Source organism: Pseudorasbora parva, chromosome 2 (assembly GCF_024679245.1).
Source record: "Pseudorasbora parva isolate DD20220531a chromosome 2, ASM2467924v1, whole genome shotgun sequence".
Taxonomy (NCBI): domain Eukaryota; kingdom Metazoa; phylum Chordata; class Actinopteri; order Cypriniformes; family Gobionidae; genus Pseudorasbora; species Pseudorasbora parva.
The window spans coordinates 47,128,620-47,149,053 of record NC_090173.1 but is presented as its reverse complement, the minus strand read 5'-3'; the positions used below and the strand labels follow the sequence as shown (position 1 = coordinate 47,149,053).

Here is a 20,434-nt window from a genome sequence, read left to right as displayed (position 1 = left end):
GCCGCTGTTGGTCATGGTTTAACTTTGTTTGCTAGCTTACACATGGCATTGAGCTAAACGTTGTAAGAATACATTCGCTATTCAAATTAAGAACAATCTCAAGGATGTGTATGACAAAAGGTTTCAAGCCTCATCTGAATCAAACTTCCTTCAGTGTGAATCCCTGTGATGGGTATGCATCTCTGAATGAGTCTTCTCATAAGTTGTGTTCACTTGTCACAGACAAACCCAATGGCAAGAGCTGTTCAAACCTGACGCAGGTCCTGGACAACTGGAAATACGCCATCATGTACCAGGTCAAAGACATGCTAGTCAATGATCATGCATCCATTTTACCCGAATATGTCAGGTAGGATATGAAATCTGTTGTTCGTGTAATTTTTGTAGGTATTTGGTTTCATGAAATTAGGTATTTTTTGTGACTTCCTTCATGGAAACCAAAGCTGGTCTGTCCATGGCACACATATAGTAGTTTACTGCAGTCTGAGGCCATCTGGTCATTTTCTCTGTGACATTTTCCTTTGTTTCTTTTTTTTTTCTTTTCACGGCAACTGGAGAAAATTAGGATCACATGGCAAAAAAGGAAATGATTATTAATCCAAAAATGCTTTGACTGAAATGAACCACCTAATCTGCACAATGTGCCGCCTTCTCTAGGTAGAGGACCTTTGATCCTATGCCTAAAATCTGCGTCCCAGCTTCATGCACCATTACTCATGTATGAAAGACTTAGTGTGCATAATTAGTTATATGTCATTTCTAGCTAATATTGCTACAGATCATAATTTACTTTCAGAACCTGACCTCTGAGCAAATAAAATGTCAATCCAGCTGCTGTCATGTAATATTATATTGCTTGAAGTAAAACAATTGCAATGTAGATTCCAATCATGGGTTGTTGACTTATAGGTGAATTTTTTTGTGAAAATGTATATTGAGATTGGATTGAAGGAAGGAAGGAATTAAGGAAAGAAGGAAGGATGGAATTAAAGATGGATGGAAGGAAGGATATATGGATGGATGGATGGAAGGAAGGAAGGAAGGAAGGAAGGAAGGAAGGAAGGAAGGAAGGAAGGAAGGAAGGAAGGAAGGAAGGAAGGAAGGAAGGAAGGAAGGAAGGAAATAAATAAATAAATAAATAAATAAATAAATAAGTGTGGATGGATGGAATTAGGAAGAGATGGAATTAAGGAAGGTTGGAAGGGATGATGGAAGGAAGCAAGGATGGATGGGAGGGAGGGATGGATGGATGGAGTTAAGGAAGGAATGAAAGAAAGATGGATAGATGGAGGGAAGGAATGATGGATGAATGGATGGAATTAAGGTAGGATATATGGATGGAAGGAAGGAAGGAAGGAAGGAAGGAAGGAAAGAAAGAAAGAAAGAAAGAAAGAAAGAAAGAAAGAAAGAAAGAAAGAAAGAAAGAAAGAAAAGAATAGATGGATGGATGGATGGATGGATGGATGGATGGATGGATGGATGGATGGATGGATGGATGAATGGAAGGAATAATGGGTGAATGGATGGATGGAATTAAGGAAGGAAGGAATGATGGATGAATGTACTGAATGATGGATGGATGGATGGATGGATGGATGGAATTAAGGAAGGAATGATGGATGAATGGATTGAATTATGGATGGATGGATGGATGGATGGATGGATGGATGGATGGATGGATGGATGGATGGATGGATGGATGGATAGTTGGATCCATGGTTGGTGGATAGTTGGAAGGATGAATAGATGGATGGAATTAAGGAAGGAAGGAATGGTGGATGGATGGATGGATGGATTGATGGATTGATGTAATTAAGGAAGGATGGAATGGTGGATAAATTTAATGAATTAAGGAAGGAAGGAAGTAAGGAAGGAAGGAAGGAAGGAAGGATGGATGGATGGATGGATGGAGTTAAGGAAGGAATGAAAGAAAGATGGATAGATGGAGGGAAGGAATGATGGATGAATGGATGGAATTAAGGTAGGATATATGGATGGAAGGAAGGAAGGAAGGAAGGAAAGAAAGAAAGAAAGAAAGAAAGAAAGAAAGAAAGAAAGAAAGAAAGAAAGAAAGAAAGAAAAGAATAGATGGATGGATGGATGGATGGATGGATGGATGAATGGAAGGAATAATGGGTGAATGGATGGATGGAATTAAGGAAGGAAGGAATGATGGATGAATGTACTGAATGATGGATGGATGGATGGATGGATGGAATTAAGGAAGGAATGATGGATGAATGGATTGAATTATGGATGGATGGATGGATGGATGGATGGATGGATGGGTTGGTGGATAGTTGGAAGGATGAATAGATGGATGGAATTAAGGAAGGAAGGAAGGAATGGTGGATGGATGGATGGATGGATGGATTGATGGATTGATGTAATTAAGGAAGGATGGAATGGTGGATAAATTTAATGAATTAAGGAAGGAAGGAAGGAAGGAAGGAAGGATGGATGGATGGATGGATGGAATTAAGGAAGGATGGATGGATGGATGTATGGATGGATGGATGTAATTAAGGAAGGATGGATGGATGGCTGGATGTAGAAAAGCGAAACTAGTTATGTGCTTAAATGTAATATTTGTGTTTAGGGTTTTGCAACAACATGATGCGCTGCTTGTTTGTTTGTGTATGTTTTATGTTTGATTGTGTTGATTGCACAGGATCCAGCCCCTCTCGGATGCAGTGGGAGATCTCTATAAACAGTTTGACACTCTGAAGGAGAACCTGGTGAAGCTAACCAGCAAGTTTGACAAAGTGGAAAGCTTTGTGGACGAGATCCAAGCTGGAAGATTTCCCAAGCCCAAACTCTGGACGCCCCCGAGACTCTCGCATCAGATCCCAGTGAAAAGTTCTGAAAAGGTCCCGGGTAAAGCCCTGTGGGCTCAGAGGAGAGCCAGAAGACGTCCTGGCACCTAGCAGGAGAGAGGGCAGCTGAACCGTTTACTGGATCTGGACACATGTATGATGCTTACACCAGAGATCAGCCTGGCAGGGTTCAACACAGGCCACCTTCTGGGAGTTTTACAGTGTTTTATATTACAAAATATACAGACTGACGCAAGTGTGTATGGAACATGATGCGCCACTGGTTTATTTGTATAGTGTGATGGAGTTTGACTTTTATGTGTGCATTTGTTAACAAAAATGTGTATTAGATCATATCACAAATGCATTCATCTTTTTAATATTAGAGCTATACTGGTGGAAAAATGAGTTAATTGTGAGTTCACTAAATCTTAAAGGTATGATGCATTAAATATTGAAATGTTTAATTTTCCTCGTTTTTTAAACACTGTATCACAAACACTTACAAATATATGCATATGTTTTAGCATGCTAATCAGGGCACATTACTCAAATAATAAGCATATCAAATGTGTTGTTTAGCATCTCATTGTTACATGTTATAAGCTACAAATAATTAAAAAAGGTAAACAATGTACAGTAGCCTAGTACTGAAGAATAATCATTGTAAGAGATCTGAAGTGGTGCATTTGTTAAATCTCTGCCAAAATCTGAACATTAATAATTCATTTGGTTTTCGTCATTATGAAAACAGATGTGCTGCTGGATGAAAAAAAAAACCTCACCACAAGTCCTCAAGTCATTCTCACCACAGATATAATGCATATAATTAAATAGCAAAACAATATCCCTGACACCTTAACATGAGTTTGATATCTTAGTTGTGTATGACATTCTTCTTTTAGACAGATACAATCAGTATGTAGTGTATTAATGTATTTATAATGGATGTTTCTGTTTTGAAGTCCATAAAAGGGCATCTATCCATCATAAAATTAATTGGCTCCAGGGGGTTAATAAAGGCCTTCTGAAGCAAATTGATGCGTGTGTGTAAGAAAAATATCCGTATTTACAATTTTATAAACTAAAATAACTATCTTCCGACAGACAGCCGCCGAAAGAGTAGACTAACCTTTGACCTGACACATACGTAGATTGAGAAGCGCAGATAGAGCAAAACAAAACACAGGTCATGGTCATGAAGATACTAAAACGAGATCAAAGAGAAATAGTGTAGGATTTTGATATAAGAGAAAATGGGCTTGAGTTGAGTTTGTTGCCCAGCAATATTTGTTTGAACCGCGAGAGGTGTTATAAAGCTTCGAAGACCAAGGAGATTTGTTAAAATTACTCCGATGGTATTCGTCTGAAAGAAGAAGAATGGCATGACTTAGTTGAGGGTGAGTAAATCATAAGGGAATTTTAATTTTGAACTATCTTATAGCCTAACTCTGAATCAGCAAAATGTTGCATTCTTTGTAATGATGGTTTGAAATTGGGCTTTGAAGTTTGAAATGAAAATGTCAGTCTGGTCAGCTGTGACTTCCTCTCCCTTTCTAATAGCGCCATCATCTGAACAGATGCAGTATGCAATCAGCATTATTCATAGATTAAAGGCCCAATATGTAAGATTTTTGCCGTAAAATATCCAAAAACCTCTTGAACAATGTATTTTGTTGACTTGTGTACTTATTCCTAATATTTCCGAGAAAATGTCTGGATTTTAACATTAACCACATCCCAGGTAACAGGGAACGTTCTCGAGTGCTCTTCGAGTTCTCTCGAAGTTATCAAAAACGTTCTTGCAGTAACGTTATTAGAACGTCGTGCCAACGTTATTTGCTCTTGATTAACATTTTAAAAACGTTAGCTATAAAACGTTATTCTTTCATTGTTAGTGGAATGTTTTAAAAATGTTACTACATTAAAAAAGTATTATGCTGCGTCCCAATTCGCCTACTTATACTACGTCCTAAAAGTATGTACTCTTTTTGTGAAGAAAAAGTATATACTTTTGAGTGTGTAGCAGAAAAGTATGCAAGCTTCGGGACATACTACTTCGCCATCTTTAACGGACTCTGTCGCTTAGTTACGTGCATCCCCTCACCGTTTATCTGCCCTGTCAATCATCGTCAGATTCGTCACAGTTCAAATCCTCCACATTCAGTTTAATCTCCTACCGTATCGGAGAGAAATGTAGCCGCTCGTTGATCTGCCATTTGTGGGTCTTTAATGCAGAGACTCTCCTCATGTGTTTGCAGTTTGAATATAATGATGCATTTAAAAGTTAATGGCCAAACATGTCATTACAAAAGCTCACAATGCTGCTGCAGGTGAAATATAATGTGGACAACACTGAATAAATATATTTTTGTCAGGTTAAATATTGATAGGGTCACTCAAACCCCTTTATCTAAACTTCTCTAACCGTCGAACTCGCACATCCGCCATGTTTGTAGTTTTTTAACGCTTTTTATCCACGTTTGTAGTTCTAATCGAATCCTCGTCCAACTCGCAATGGGTTGTGGGCAATATCAGCCGTTAGAGTGCCCATCGATCCATACTGTGAATTCGGACCGGAAATAGTAAACCATCCGGGAATCTTTGGAATACTCTTTTCAACATACTACGATTTGGGACATACTAATTCTATTTTCGTATACTATTTAGAATGGATAGTATGCGAATTGGGATGCAGGGTTAGTCATTACAAATTAGTCATACAGCTTTTTACTTAAAGCTACACTGTGTGATATTTTCCCCCATCTAGCGGTGTAAAGGTATATGACCATCCAGTGAATAATAGTTTCTGTTCCTCTCAATTTTTTCGTTTTGATTTCGTTTCAACTCCTACGGTGGCCGATTTAGTCATGGCTTCCAGTTCGACCTCTTCGGTGAGTGTTGCTTCAAGTGATGAGGTTACTTTTGAAAACTATTATAATTTGCAGTTATTTAATTTGCCAAATGATCTATGATCAACTTAATCTATGTAAAATGAATAATAGTTTTACGTTTTTTTTTTTTTTTTTACCATTTCATTGCTAACATCAGCTATCAGGTTCCCAGATGAAAGCAAGCTAATCTTAGTAAAGTAACTTTTATCAGTGCTATCGTTATTCTGTATATTGTACGACATCACTAGCGTAAGGCAAACAAATTATAATATTAATCTCATGTTATCCGTCATAGAACACGGATTTATGTTATAAGGTAAACAATACTTTTTCATCATTGACTCGAGGAAAACTATCCTAGACGTCGTTCTAGTGTTATGCTCAGCACACCATGATAGAATTAGCTAAGCAACTATAAAACTTCCAATATACACAAATAGGCTGAATTAATATTACCTGTCGAGAAGAAAGCAGGCAACGTCGGCGTTCTTTTTAAAACCGTTGCTCCTCATGAGCTCTTTCCATCTTGGAAAGGCCACTCCAATATTTACTTTTGTCTCGTTGATTTGCCTGTTGCGTTGCCGTCTTAATTCTCCTCTCCGCTTCCTTGGCGACTCTGATACATATCCCGCAATATTACTAGGTCCCCGACCCGGGTCGAATTCGGTAATCAATTCCGGGACGTGGTTGCTTTCACACAGAAGACAACCCGGCAATGTTCCGGGAATATTGCGGGTCCGACGTGCAGTGTGAAAGGGGCTTAAGAGTGATCCTCCATCATCATATAGCAGAGCTCAAACAATCCCCCTCTTCACATTCGACACAATGCCATCGAGTGTTAAAACGCGAAAAGTGAAGCTTGAATTGACGGGTATGTCCCTCTTTGGCAAATGTACTTTCAAGATGGAGGAGCAACATGGCGACCGCCATCCGAACCCTCACCCGTATGTATTTTCAATGGTATATTATAAAATTACGAGAACACATTATTACTTGAAAGAAGTAAATATACATTAATGAGCACATATATTTTTGAAAGAACTAAGTGATTTTAGCTAAGAAGTTACACAGTGTAGCTTTAAACTTCAGACACATAATTTATGTCATTTTTGTTAAAAATATAATTATATATATATATATATATCAAAAGCTTTAAAGGAGAAAACAGGAATATTTTATTTGATCATACTACACAACCTTATAAGAACGTTATTTAACTTTATAACCCTAATGAGAATGTTAATACAACGTTTCGCAAACTGGACATTTTAATGTTCCTAGAACATTTAGAAAATGTTTTTATAACTTAATGGGAATGGGAAATTAGGGAACTTGTCCATGCGTTGCCTATCGATGACATCATACCCGCGTTACCCTTGGTTTTATTTTGTAGAAACCACAGAAACACAAAAGACGCTTTAATATAGTATGTATTTTATTAGACAAAAGAGCAACTGTTTGGATACATTCATTGACAGAAAACGAATCATTGTTGTATAGCTCAACACAGTTATTGTTTAAATCTTGTTTTCATGATTTACCACATGTGTTTTACCAACTCACTGCAGTGAGCAACAAGTGTCTCATAGTTGTAGAACGAACACACTGAGTAGCATTAACATAACTTTTAAGACATAATGTATATAATATGATAAAACAAAGCTGCGTGAGGTTACCCATCATTGGCGGAAAAAGGTCGTCTCATTTGCACTAGTGTTGTCACCATACCAAAATTATGACTTACGATACCAGACTAAAATACCTCGATACCGATACCACAGCGATACCACGGTAAAAAAACAAAAGATAATATGAATATGACAACAGAAGTTTGTTGTTTTTTTGTTTTTGTTTTTTTACTACAAATTCCCTTGGCCAGCATGTTTTTGACCATTCCCTCCTCTTATTGCTATAATAACTACATGCCAGTGTAAACATCCTTACAGAGATCACATTATCAGTCATCTTATCATTCACTAACCTTTCACTTCTCAACAGGTTGGGATGACCAAAATCTTAATTCATGATACAAGTAATTTAATATTTTTTAAATGTAATTTTATCTTTGTTTTTAAATAAAGCAAAAAATGCAAATTACAAACAATATGACAAAAACTGTGCTTTAATGTTTAGCTACAATAGGTCTATGTAACAGTAGCAAGTTAAGCAAGAAATTAAATGATCAAATATAAAACTGCTTACTATAATTCAACTATACATTGATTCTTAATAAATATATTTGAGTTATTTAGCCAAGCATGTGTTTTTTGTTTTGTTTTGTAAGGCCGCCCAAATTGTCCCAATGGAGACTAACGATGGCGGGTGAAGGTCGCTGCGCGTTCGGTCTTTTCAGCAGGGCAAATTCTTTTCCAATTTCTCTTAATCTGACTCCATTTAAATCATAATTTAGAATTTAGGTTAGAATGCCAATTGGTTATTTGGTCATTATATTTAATAGTTTAACTGCACATTTAATTATTCCGTTTAACCCTTTGTTGAAATTATGCTCATTCGTAACCTTATTAAATTCCAGAGCAAGTCAGAATCAATCAAAGTGTAACAATTTATTAACAGTCAGGTAAATGTATAATGCCAATTACATAATCAATTCAAAGGTAGCCTAATCCATATAACATCAAATACTCTGAAGTAAAGAATGAAATATATACCTGACTTCTGAAAATTACATAATGCTGGCTATCTTTTGAGATATCTCTAAACTCTTAAAACATTATTGATTATCTTTTGGTTAACTTCTGTGGGGATGAGTTTTTTGTAACAGTCGCACTGAGACATTTCAAATGATATCAAACACATATAATACTGTATCGTGTGGATTGACATTGAAAGAGAGAGATTTTGTGTGTATTTTCAGTGATCTCAGCATGAGAGAGGGTAGGAATTGGGGGAGAGGGACTTGCGTCTCCAGTGGTGTGCGAGGGACCGTTCAGATGTTAATTTCTTTTATTTTCTCAGAGAGTCCTTGTTCCTCATTTAGAAATTTCGGCATTTACTAGTTCTTTCAGCCTTACAGTTTCATTGTTTGATTAACATTAATGACACAGAATATTAGGTCTGGATTGAGACCTGCACTACATTCATTACCTCAATCTCAACTGTATACGTTTACTAAAGACATATCCGACTGTGTTTACCTGAATACTCGCCAGATCGTGCATTTACATATTTTTGACCATTCAAACCCAAACAATAATCGTGAAAGCAAGCTGTCTTAAAGGTGTGTGTGTGTGCATGTGCGTGTGCGCGCGCTTCAGGTCAGAGTCCAGCAGCGTGAGCACGTCCCGCGCCGCACTTTTTCTTCTCATGCGCGCATATTTCTGTTGCGTTCTTTGTATAAATTTAACTCTTCTACTTCCAATGTTTAGTGGAAGCAGAGCTCTGCACACACATGCTGATAGCTGCTGTCACACATTGACGCAAATTAAGAAATACAGCTCATATTAGCGCTGTCCTTAAAGTCCATATCATACAGTTTGTAATAGCTATACTCTTCTAGTACCTGTATATCGTGCAACACTAATTTGCAGCATAATAAAAGCTCAACAAAATCAAGGCCCCGTCTAGCTGTGCCTTTTTTTTTTTAAAATTAAACAACCTCTAATGGCAAAAAATTACATATTGTTGCTTTAAGCATCAGTGAATGACTAATTTAATCAATAAGTTAAACAGTTTACATTGATAAATATGTCATACTATATCTAGATTTTCATGTAAAAAATAAACACTTTTTTTGACCTTTTCATTAAAGAAAGAGACCAGCTTGAAGGAACGTTTTAAATGAGGTACAAATAATAAATTTATTTTATATTTTATTCTGTATATTTATTTTAATGCTTTGTAAAACAAAACAAAAATGCATTATACAATTTAATGTAGGAATATGTCGCGTGAGTAGACCGATGTTTTACTACCACTACTACTTCTTTTTTTTTATTTTTTTAACTTTTTTTTTTTTTTTTTTTTTTTGGATTATGCGTTCAGATGACGGACATTTATTTTGAAACAACCGAAACCGGAAGTTGTACTGCAGTAAATATGTTCATACCGCTTACAGTGAAGGTTAGTCGGATAGTTTGTGCCTGTAAAAAAGGTTGTATGTTTTCGTGTCACTCTTTATACAAGAATGAGTTTAACACGTTTAATGCATGACTTTGATGTGTCTGTGTTGTAAAATTTAGTAAAACAAAACTGACTGACCTCCATAAATGTGAACGTTTCTCTGTTTGCAAATGTCTTTATATTTAGGTTTTATGCACAGAGCTGTTTCAGATCACAATTAAACTTTTAGCGGTAATATGTGTGGAGAAAAGGGACCTACATTAACATTTAGACATACATTGTGTTTACTGTTCAGAGAAGACAAAATACTCAGCCATGGTACAGAATCCCCTATTTGCTCACTCAAACAGCACATATAAGCCACAAGTACTTGTGCTGATAATAGTACAGTGTTCATCTCTGAGTGACACCACCATCTGTTAAGACTTCACAAACTTGCAATGTAACAACACATTCCTAAAAGAACCAAACTGCCAAATTGTTCAGTTCCTCTAATGTAAGTGGTAGATGGTGCAGTTTAAGTCTGCAATTTAACCACATCACTCAAAAATAAATTTAATTAAAATGACTTTCTTCACCCTGCAACCTTCAGGTCCAAGTCTGGACCTCAAACCCCTAAGCAACTTTTAGGCAACTTTTAAGCAACCCAGGTATGTGTGCAATGTGAACATGTAAAATTTTATAAAATACGATGTGTAAAATATTATATGGTCACACAGTGTTTATCTCTATAGCCATGGAAGACGACATACAAGAGGAAATGCTTTCGGAGTTCAAAGAGAGGCGGCTTGGAGGCTGGCAGATCTTGCAGCTGACAGCAGGCACGGGTCTGGCAGTTTATGCCGTCTGGGCAGGAATTCTAATGCCGGGGTTTCGCAGAGTGCCACTCAAGTTACAGGTGGAGTTTGAGGAGTGTGTGTTAATGCTGCACATGATGAGTGATGTATAATCAGCGCAATAACTGCTGCTGTGTTCCAGGTGCCTTATATGCCAGCGAGCAGAGCTCAAGTGTGTAACGTTATGACTCTGCTGAAGAGTAGATCTGGAGCCATCGCTGACCTTGGATCAGGTGACGGCAGGATTGTAAGTGATCCTCATGCTTTTTAATTTAGTTTGGGGTTGGTACGATGTTTCAGTGTTTTTAAAGAAGTCTCTTATTTTAAATTAGGCTGCATTTGTTTGAGCAAACATAAAGTAAAAACTGTAATATTGTGAAATATCATTACTATTTAAAAGTTTTCTGTTCTAATATATTTTAAAATGTCATTTATTCCTTATTTTTACAATACAGATTGTTTAAAAGCAGCTTTACAGTGATAACAGGAACTTAATGCAACCAAGATTGTTTTGGCTGTATTGCAGCCATTGTCCAGCTCAAGTAACTTTTTGACTTATTAATTTCCGTCGTAAAAATCATTAGTTATTATTAACTTAGGATATGCTTTCATAACAAAGTTTTAACAAAAATACTGAAAACTTTGAATGCATTCTGGCCGTTTACTTACCTGACAATGACATATTGGTGGCTTGAGAATACACACACTTTTAAACAGGTTTCAAAGTGCAATTTGCATCATTACTCTTCAGTGAAACGTGATCTTTCAGAAATCATTCTGATGATTTGATGCCCAAGAAACATTTCTGATTATGATCAATGTTAAAAATAGTGCAGCTTCATATTTTTAAGGATTCTTTGATGAAGTTCAAAAGAACAGTGTTTATTTGAAATATAAATATTTTCTAACATTATAATTGTCTTTACTGTGATTTTATTGATTTAATATACTTTATAAAAGAATGAATTGTCTTTTTTTCACTCTTTTGAATGGTTGTGTGTGTGCTTATGTGTTTGTTGTAAATGTGTGCAGGTGTTAGAAGCGTGTCGTCGGGGTTTCTCTCCAGCAGTTGGTTTTGAGCTCAATCCTTGGCTTATTCGTCTTGCACGCTTTCATGCGTGGAGAGCTGGACATCACAGAAGTGTTTCATATCAGAGAGAGGACCTGTGGAAGGTATCGTTAACATGTAACAATCAAAATACTACATTATATTCAACCGGATTCTACAAATATTTTACACAGACTATACATATATATAGAGGGAATGCACGTGAGGTCACCGTCAGCTGGAGCGACTGTGATTACGCCCCACTGAGTGGCAGAAAGACTGAGAGGCAGCACTGGTTTACAGTGTGAATACAGCGAAAACACACAAAACCAGGCCCGGCACCAGAGGGAGGGGAGGGGGAGGCTTGTCCACGGAACCAATGGACACCTGTTCCGAGCTTGAGACAGACTTGATAATAGCGTGCAATTTTTTCACTCAAACCACCAACCTGCTGCTTTAAAAGGGAAACATAACTGCTTGTCTAGGATATGTAATCCTCCGTAAGAATTCGTAATAATAGCATATTATTAGGAGCTAGCAAATGATTCAGTGTGTATCTGCATTTGCACTCGTTAAATGATTACATCTCCAACGTGTTTTTCGCCTCGGTGAGTAATGTAGCCAATCACAGACATGTTTGTAGATATCTTCAACGCAGTTGGCCAATCACAGGTGTTGAACTCGAGTGTTTGTCCGAGTGCTGATTTCAGTTAACATGCATCTCTGTAAGTGCAGACATTGTGAAAATAAGAGCGTCATTGTATACCAGCTTCACTGCAGAAATCTGTAAGATTGCGTTTATTGAATGAGTGACAGCTTTTAGTGATTATAAAGGGAGCACTCTTTGCACGCTGTCTAGGCAATATAATTATTATTACATTTGTATTAATATGTCTTATATTATGAATTTGAATAAAACTTTTGTTTTCCATTCGTGACAAGCGGCCACATACACGCTTCAATACACTGACCCATCCATATATACAAGCGGGATTCACTCGAAAAATGTGATGACTGATCAGTTATAAATTATCATTTCGAAATCAGGCTCATAAAAATGTCAGGGAAAGACGATTCCTGGCTGCATGTCATTATCCATGGATCACGGAATCTGTGGTAAGTTGTAAGGACCACTATATCGAGCCCAACCTTTAGTTTAAACTGATAATTGTTTGCTATACTCGCGTTTTCCTCTAATAGCTGCGGTGACGCAGCAGCTCTTCTGCCACTCAGCCCTGGCTGAGGGGGCGTGTTCCGGCGGGAAAGTGACATCGATGCATTCCCTCTACCGATCAGGCATAACTGACCACTGACAGGTGAAGTGAATAACACTGATTATCTCTTCATCACAGCACCTGTTAGTGAGTGGGTTATATTAGGAAGCAAGTGAACATTTTGTCCTCAAAGTTTAAGTGTTAGAAAGCAGGAAAATTGGGCAAGTTAGTGAGTGAGTTTGGCAAGCAGCAAATTGTGATGGCTAAATTACTTGGTTAGAGCATCTCCAAAACTGCAGCTCTTGTAGGGTGTTCCGAGTCTGCAGTGGTCAGTATCTTTCAAAAGTGCTCTAAGGAAGAAACAGCGGTGAACCGGCGGCAGGATCATGGACGGCCAAGGCTCATTGATGCACATGCGGGGTGAAGGCTGGCTCGTGTTGTCCGATCAAACATCCATAAACATTGAGCTACTGTAGCTCAAATTGCTCAAGACGTTAATGCTGGTTCAGAAAGAAAAGTGTCAGAATACACAGTGCATCACAGTTTGTTGTGTATGGGACTGCATAACCGCAGACCATTCAGGGTGCCCATACTGACCCCTGTCCACCGCCAAAAGTGCCAACAGTTGGCACAAGAGCATCAGAACTGGACCACGGAGCAATGGAAGAAGGTGGCAGGCCTGGTCTGATGAATCACATACCACCTACCTAAGCATTGTTGCATGTACACCCTTTCATGGAAACGGTATTCCCTGGTGGCTGTGGCTCTTTCAGCAGGATAATGCTCCTGCCACAAAGCAAAAATGGTTCAGGAATAGACCCTTTTACAGCCCACGTGATCAAAGAGTTGCGCGCGCATTTTGGCAACGGAAGTGGTGTTGTTCCCTAGTGGTTCTAACGTGTGAGCAACTCCGAAAGTTTATCAAAACGGTTTCCCAGCATCAAAATGTCTGGCTGTTGCGTTTTCGGTTGCACTAATCGCTATTCCACCAATGGGCTTAAGTTTTATAGGATTCCCACAGGATCACGGCCATTTCAGAAAAACCGCCGGTACCTGTGGCTGCAGGCGATTAAATGCATTGATTGGAACGAGGACATAAAAATGCATTAAAAAAAATTTGTTTGTAAAACATTTACTGCACTTGAAACTTAATGCTTTATAATAAACCTCCCAACATTGGCTGCCACTGGTGTGTATAATGTACCCCCCACCCCCAGATTATCATATCAATAATCACAGTACTTATCAATTTCATTTGTAATGATTTTATTAATAGTTTAATTGCAAAATAACCATCTGAGAAATGTATGGAAGCAACATAGTTGCTATTAAAGTACTATAGCATTACAAAATTAAACTTTAAACAGAAGTGTGTCGACACATACGAATCAATAAACATAAAATGTAAGGAAAAGGATAAATGTATGTCTGTGTGAAGAATAAGAATAAATGTAGAAAATTGTATTGGACATTCTGTACATGCCCACAGACAACGTATTCATAAGCATCCAGTGATTTATATGCTTGTCTCAGGTGTACACGCTCGGTTTCTCAACTAAATGCGTATATATCCGACCACCTGGCCATCTGCTAACGTCTTCTATCCACTCCACTATAGTACACGGTTCTGGTAGCCGAATACCATTTGATAAAGTCAACTTTTTAAAATAACTTTCTCGGTTTGTGTTGCTTAATCCGCTCACGTAGCTTGACATGCTGCTGATTCTCGCCACAGTTTGTTGCCAAAACGCGCGCGCATACGTTGCTACGTCATCATTGTATACAAACAGTAAAAGGGTCTATGGTTTGAGGAGCACAACAACGAGTTTGAGGTGTTGACTTCAAATTTCAATCGAGCATCTCATCATCACAATCAGGGATGTGCAGAACAATTAATTCTACAACACACCTTCAGGAGTCTAGTGGAGTCCATGCTTTGATGGGTCAGGGCTGTTTGGGCAGCAGAAGGGGAACCAACATAATATTAGGTCATAATGTTATGCCTGATCTGTGTATATGTATACAAATATTTTCATATTATAATACAACACATTTTGAACTTCTGAACACTTAAAATACTATAGTATACTCTAATACACCATCCTAAATTCTCCTAAACTAATGCATTTCTCAGACAGAAGCAAGATATGATTCCTAAACATTATTGTTTGTAATTTATATGCATTTTTATTTTTGCATGTGTAATTCCAGGTTGATCTCTCAACGTATAATAATGTCACCGTATTTCTAGCCCCTAGTGTGGTAAGTCCCACACCGATTCCTAAATCATTTAATAAGATGCTATAGACTTTATTCAATTAGTTAATGCATTTGCATATTATTGAGACTAAATGCCTCATAAACCATGCATTGTGTGTTTAACAGTTAAGTCTTTTACAAAAGAAGCTACTGGCTGAGCTCCCTAAAGACGCTTTGATTGTGGCGGGACGTTTTCCGTTTCCTGATTGGACGGCATGCAAAGTAGAGGGTGAAGGTGTGGACCGAGCATGGGCCTATCACATACAAGAACTGAGACAACGCTTCCTGTCACAAGATCCAAATGTCTCCAGATGAGAAACACTTTTTAAAATCTCTGCCTTCTTATTTTAGATTTTTAGATTTCTTTTGTTATGTTTTACAGAATTGTTTGGTGAACAGAATGTTTTTTTTTTAACTTTTAAATATGAATTCTATAATTTTTATTGTGCTCTCACTCTTAAGCAAAACAACTCGTAAGATGTTGAAAAATAGTCTGTGTCTGTGGGTGTTCCTTAAAGAGTTCAAACCAATGGATCACTTCCTGTTTCTTAATGTGACCTAGATAATGTTGTGTACATTCAAGTGTTTCTCTTTTACAGAAAAAAGGAAATAAACCATATTTATTGTTAGTCATCTTTAATTATTGTATTGTTTGAGAAGTGCATGTGTGTGAATGTTTACTACTCGGTCTGCAGTCTTACTCAACATGTACTTGAGTTGATGGGTTGCATAATGTGAAGTCGTTGAGCAAACCACATCAAACAACGAGCAAGAGAATGGCAAGCTCTTCCCTTTCAAGTTCAGAAATGACAGGCTGTCACAGACTGATTCTCAGTTCATAAATGCATCTACCTGCAGAAACAAAAAGTGTTAAAGCTGTTTACAGTATTACCATGTGGTTTGGGCCATTTGGTCTATTCTGATATTTACAAAAGCCAGTGACTGTTACACAATCACACACGTAAAGCATAAAGTTAGAAAACTACATTTATTCAAAATCACATATTGGGGAAAACTGCTATCCATTGACAAATCTACAGGGTTTTTTTTGGCGCTGACGTCAAATGAAATTAATTCGTATTGACCATTAGAAATAATAAAAGCCAAATACCAGACAATGTGCTGTCAAATAAATTAATTGCATCTAACATAAAAGTTTTTGCTTACATAATATGTGTGTGCATATTTCCAGCTATAGAAAAAATAGTGAGCACTTCTCCTTTGCCAATATAATCCATCCACCTCACAGGTGTGGCATATCAAGATGCTGATAAGACAGCATGATTATTGCACAGGTGTGCCATAGGCTTGCCACAATAAAAGTCCACTCAATAAAATGTGCAGTTTTATCACACAGCACAGTAGAAGTTTTGAGGGAAGTGTGCAACTGGCATGCTGACTGCTGGAATGTCCACCAGAGCTGTTGCCCGTGAAATTAATGTTTATGTCTCTACCATAAGCCGTCTCCAAAGGCGTTTCAGAGAATTTGGCAGTACATCCAACCAACCTCTCAACCGCAGACCAGTGCACGTGACCACAGCAGCCCAGGACCTCAAAATCCTGCATTTTTACCTCCAGACACACAGACAGTTGCTGCAACAATCGGTTTGCATAACCAAAGAATTTCTGCACAAACTGTAAGAAACAGTCTCTGGGAAGCGCACCTGCATGCGTCCTAATCGGGGTCTCGGCAGTTTGTCGTTGTAACTGGTATCACCGTATACGACAGCGTGTTCCAGTTCCTGCCATTATTCAGCAACTTCGCACAGCCATTGAAGAGGAGTGGACCAACATTCAACATGCCACACTCAACATCCTGATCAACTCTATGTGAAGGAGATGTGTTGCACTGTGTGAGGCAAATGGTGCTTACGCCGGATACTGACTGGTTTTCGGACAACCCCCAGACAGTAAAACTGCACATTTTAGAGTTCCCATTTATTTACAGCATCTTGATATGCCTCACCTGCGAGGTGGGTGGATTATCTCGGCAAAGGAGAAGTGCTCACTAACAGATTTAGAAAGATTTGTGAACAATATTTGAGAGAAACAGGCCTTTTGTATACATAGAAAAAGTCTTCGGTCTTTGAGTTTAAATCCTGAAAAATGGGGGCAAAAACAAAAGTGTTGCATGTGTATTGGACCGTCAGTGTATTTATACATGCACACGTATAGCCTATAAATATATACAGAGTGTCTATTCATATAGCAAGTCCATAGCAAGTGCTTGGGGATAAACGGTTGTCTTTCAAATTCCCTCTGCACACAATAGGATAGCGCTTCAACCAACCAGAGCAACGAAGAAGGTGAAGCGCTAGTTGCTAGATTAAACTTTCGCCGTATCCGGTCGGCAAAATTACTAACACATTTTACCTTCTTAAGAATGACTTCAGTGCCGTTCTTTGTTCTTTTCTCAAAGAAAAGCTCAATTTAAGAGTCACAGTCAAAGCTGATTCAAAAGACTGCCGTTCGCCAGCTTCTTTGTTCATGCAGAACTGTGCAGTCATTATTTTAACCCTGCCCACTGATTTTATACACGATGTGATTGGCCTGACCAGAGTTTATTTTTTCAGCTCACAATCCAACGGAGAGTTGCTAGACTACCCTGGCTCCAAATTAGATTTGCTGCCGCTACGGTGCATAGAGTTCTAGGTGCAAACAGTAAAGCTTAAGGATCTTGATGTTTTTTAACTCGATCGTCCCGGGTTTGAATCCACCTTTTGCAGATCTATCTATTTTCCTTTCCCATCACATCGGAAAGGCATTTACTTTCAAAAAGATAAAGAAAATATGTTTTAAATGTGACAATAAAGTGCCTAACAAAATGTTTAATAATAATAAAATGTATTGGTTAGGGATAACTGTAAGAGGACTTTTATTGTCGCATTAAGGTGGCATCCATTTAATAATTTAAATAAATATAATAATTTACACTGTTATTATTGCATCATGTTAATGTACAACAATACTAAGGTGCAAATAGTATATATCTGTCAAAATAAAGTATTGATAGCATCTAATCACTATTTACACATTGCAAAGAGCAGCTACTTTTATATAGTGTACATAGAATATAGCACTATTTTTTACTTAGTATGCTATTTCACACCTATTTGCGCTTCTATTGCTAAGAAAATGTTATTTTTACTTGGTGTAAATATAGTTGCTATTAACATTTGGTGTAAATGGCATCTATTGCACAGATCAGGAACACCCACATATATATATATTAAATATATATTAAATATATATTAAATAATATGTATTAAAAAAAATTATTATAATCAATATTGAATAAACATACATACAGTTCTGTAAACACTAAAAAACGCAATGCTGCAACTTGAAAGAAAGTAAATGCATAGTATAAATGGTTTCTTTGGACAAGAAACTATATAGATGCCTTTTAAAATGAGCTTGTCCATTTAGATTGAAGAACCCTGCTTTAGAGTTTAGAGGATGCATATGTGCAATAATGAGGCAATACGGGCAATACCTACACACAAGAGTGCATACTGTACACAACATGTGTCTTGTTGCGGCCGGTTTCATCCGGCACCGAGATTAAGATTTCACTTCCGGTAGTTTAATATTTTGAATACATTGGATGGCAAACCTAACTAGTTCTTAATCACAGTTTACACCAGAGTGCAAAAGTATCTTCCTCAAGAGGGCGCTTGACGGCTCACAACGCCAAATCCCCATGGCGACAAGCTCAAATCTCAGAAAGTTTTACTTCGTATTGAGCGTGTTTCCAAAATATAAAGTAGCCTATACTAGAGTAATTACATGCATACTTGACTGCTAATCGGAAATTTCTATTTGAAATCAACTATGGAATTATTTAAAGGACAGGCCAGATTAATAATCACAAATGAGCGTGAATGGTACATTCTGACCTGCGCTGGGAAAATTAACACGTAGCACGTGATGTCTAAAGTGAAAGAAAAGGGTTTAAAATGAAAATAATTTTTACACGTTTTCATCTATTAAAAATAAAATAAAAATCCAGTTTTAATTTTAGGTACATTTTGGTATGATGTGAGCTGTGTTGTTGAGGTAAATAAATAAAATAAATACATAAATAAAATAAATAAATAAATAAATACAAAATCGGCCAAATAAATACCAAAATTAACTATTTAAAACATTAAGTATTTTTAAATTAATAATAAGAATTTATTATTATTATTGTTATCAATATATTATATTTTCCCTTTTACTGTTTATGTATTTTCCTAATACAAGATATAATTCCATAATGTATCTTTCGCAAAAATTTAACTAAAAAAACCCATCGCTCCTGTCCAATTAGAGACAACTTCGATTCTTTAAGCCCCGCCCATTTAAGCATTACATCTTTGATGCTATTTGCCGTTCTACCCTTTCACTTGGGTTTTTATTAGAAAGACGTCACTTCCCTTAGTTAATGGGCAGAGGAGAGGAAGCTACGAGAGGCCTGCACGGAAAGAGCGATCCCGCTAACCCAAGGAGTGGCTCTGTCAGACTTCTGAAGGCTCAAATGAAAGCACAGAGTGCCACACAGCGCTACCGCCACCAGAGACGTGAAGAATAGAGTCCCGGCATATTTTTAAGACCGTTGTTTTGTTGATCTTTTCTCTGTTTCGCACTAGTTTTATGCGGTTTGTATCCGTGTATCCGGGCAGCGTCAGTTCCAGTCTCGTCCCCTTCAGGCTTGGGCTAGATAAACAATAATAACAAGTGTCCCGGATCCCGAGCCCGGACCCCGGGGTGCACCGGGCGTGTGCGGGACAGTGATGCGGCTATTCGGTGCTTCCAGAAGGTGAAATAAAAAGGCCTCAGAGGAAGCATGAGCGAGCAGATCCAGATTCATCGCATATTATAGCGGCATAAAAGCTCAGAGCCCGGGCATGGTGAGTCAGTATTAAACGATATATACTATATAGATACATATTTATATATAAAACAGTAACTTGTATATATTTGATGCGAAATGTATCTTATGTAATCGATAATTATTTTTTGTATGTGCTTCTATCCATGGAAGTTGCATTGTTTTTGAAGTACCTGTGCTTCTTTGTTTATCTGTACATTTTCATGTGGCAATGTGTTAGAAGCATTGATTGGATTTAGGCACCTGTCTAAAACACTTAAGATTTATGTGCTTGTTTACGTAATATGATTCCTTAAGATTGATGATGAGACGTATAGCCGTCATAGATCTGTCAGATAAGAAGGTTAATGAAATGCACAAGATGTCCTGTCATTAAGGGATGATTCCAGATGATGGTCACATGAAACCGAG

General features: G+C 37.5%; 3 protein-coding genes across 6 annotated transcripts in view; all 3 read left to right on the top strand.

Annotated features, from left to right (window-relative positions):
- si:dkey-282h22.5 (uncharacterized protein LOC107988040 homolog) overlaps window positions 1–3,427 on the top strand; it is a 41,381-nt gene extending 37,954 nt beyond the window's left edge. For both annotated transcript variants that reach the window (XM_067429045.1, XM_067429046.1), the window contains 2 exons: window positions 223–349; window positions 2,672–3,427. In XM_067429045.1, coding sequence (XP_067285146.1) covers window positions 223–349; window positions 2,672–2,927 — 383 coding nt within the window. In that variant the 3' untranslated portion in view covers window positions 2,928–3,427. The remainder of the gene's footprint in view (window positions 1–222; window positions 350–2,671) is intronic.
- A 556-nt stretch (window positions 3,428–3,983) lies between these two features.
- Window positions 3,984–15,780, top strand: antkmt (adenine nucleotide translocase lysine methyltransferase). Of its 3 annotated transcripts, none has more exons than XM_067429041.1 (7): window positions 3,984–4,216; window positions 10,383–10,440; window positions 10,525–10,688; window positions 10,769–10,873; window positions 11,659–11,799; window positions 15,100–15,150; window positions 15,274–15,780. In XM_067429041.1, exons 3-7 carry the CDS (start codon window positions 10,527–10,529, stop codon window positions 15,460–15,462), a joined length of 648 nt encoding a protein of 215 aa, XP_067285142.1. In that variant the 5' UTR covers window positions 3,984–4,216; window positions 10,383–10,440; window positions 10,525–10,526; the 3' UTR covers window positions 15,463–15,780. The 3 variants fall into 3 exon arrangements, with proteins under 3 accessions (XP_067285142.1, XP_067285143.1, XP_067285145.1); XM_067429042.1 differs by lacking the exon at window positions 3,984–4,216 and adding an exon at window positions 9,727–9,790; XM_067429044.1 differs by lacking the exon at window positions 3,984–4,216 and adding an exon at window positions 9,797–10,286.
- A 3,784-nt stretch (window positions 15,781–19,564) lies between these two features.
- xpo6 (exportin 6) overlaps window positions 19,565–20,434 on the top strand; it is a 31,851-nt gene continuing 30,981 nt past the window's right edge. Inside the window, exon 1 of the mRNA XM_067422546.1 lies at window positions 19,565–20,042. Within this exon, the coding sequence (XP_067278647.1) occupies window positions 20,040–20,042 (3 nt within the window). The 5' untranslated portion in view covers window positions 19,565–20,039. The remainder of the gene's footprint in view (window positions 20,043–20,434) is intronic.

Excerpts from the sequence above, each read along its gene's own strand:
- antkmt (XM_067429041.1), top strand. The coding sequence starts at position 10,527 with ATGGAAGACGACATACAAGAGGAAATGCTTTCGGAGTTCAAAGAGAGG. Across the intron at positions 10,874-11,658 it reads GATCAGGTGACGGCAGGATT|GTGTTAGAAGCGTGTCGTCG; the intron begins GTAAGTGATCCT and ends AAATGTGTGCAG. Across the intron at positions 11,800-15,099 it reads AGAGAGAGGACCTGTGGAAG|GTTGATCTCTCAACGTATAA; the intron begins GTATCGTTAACA and ends GTGTAATTCCAG.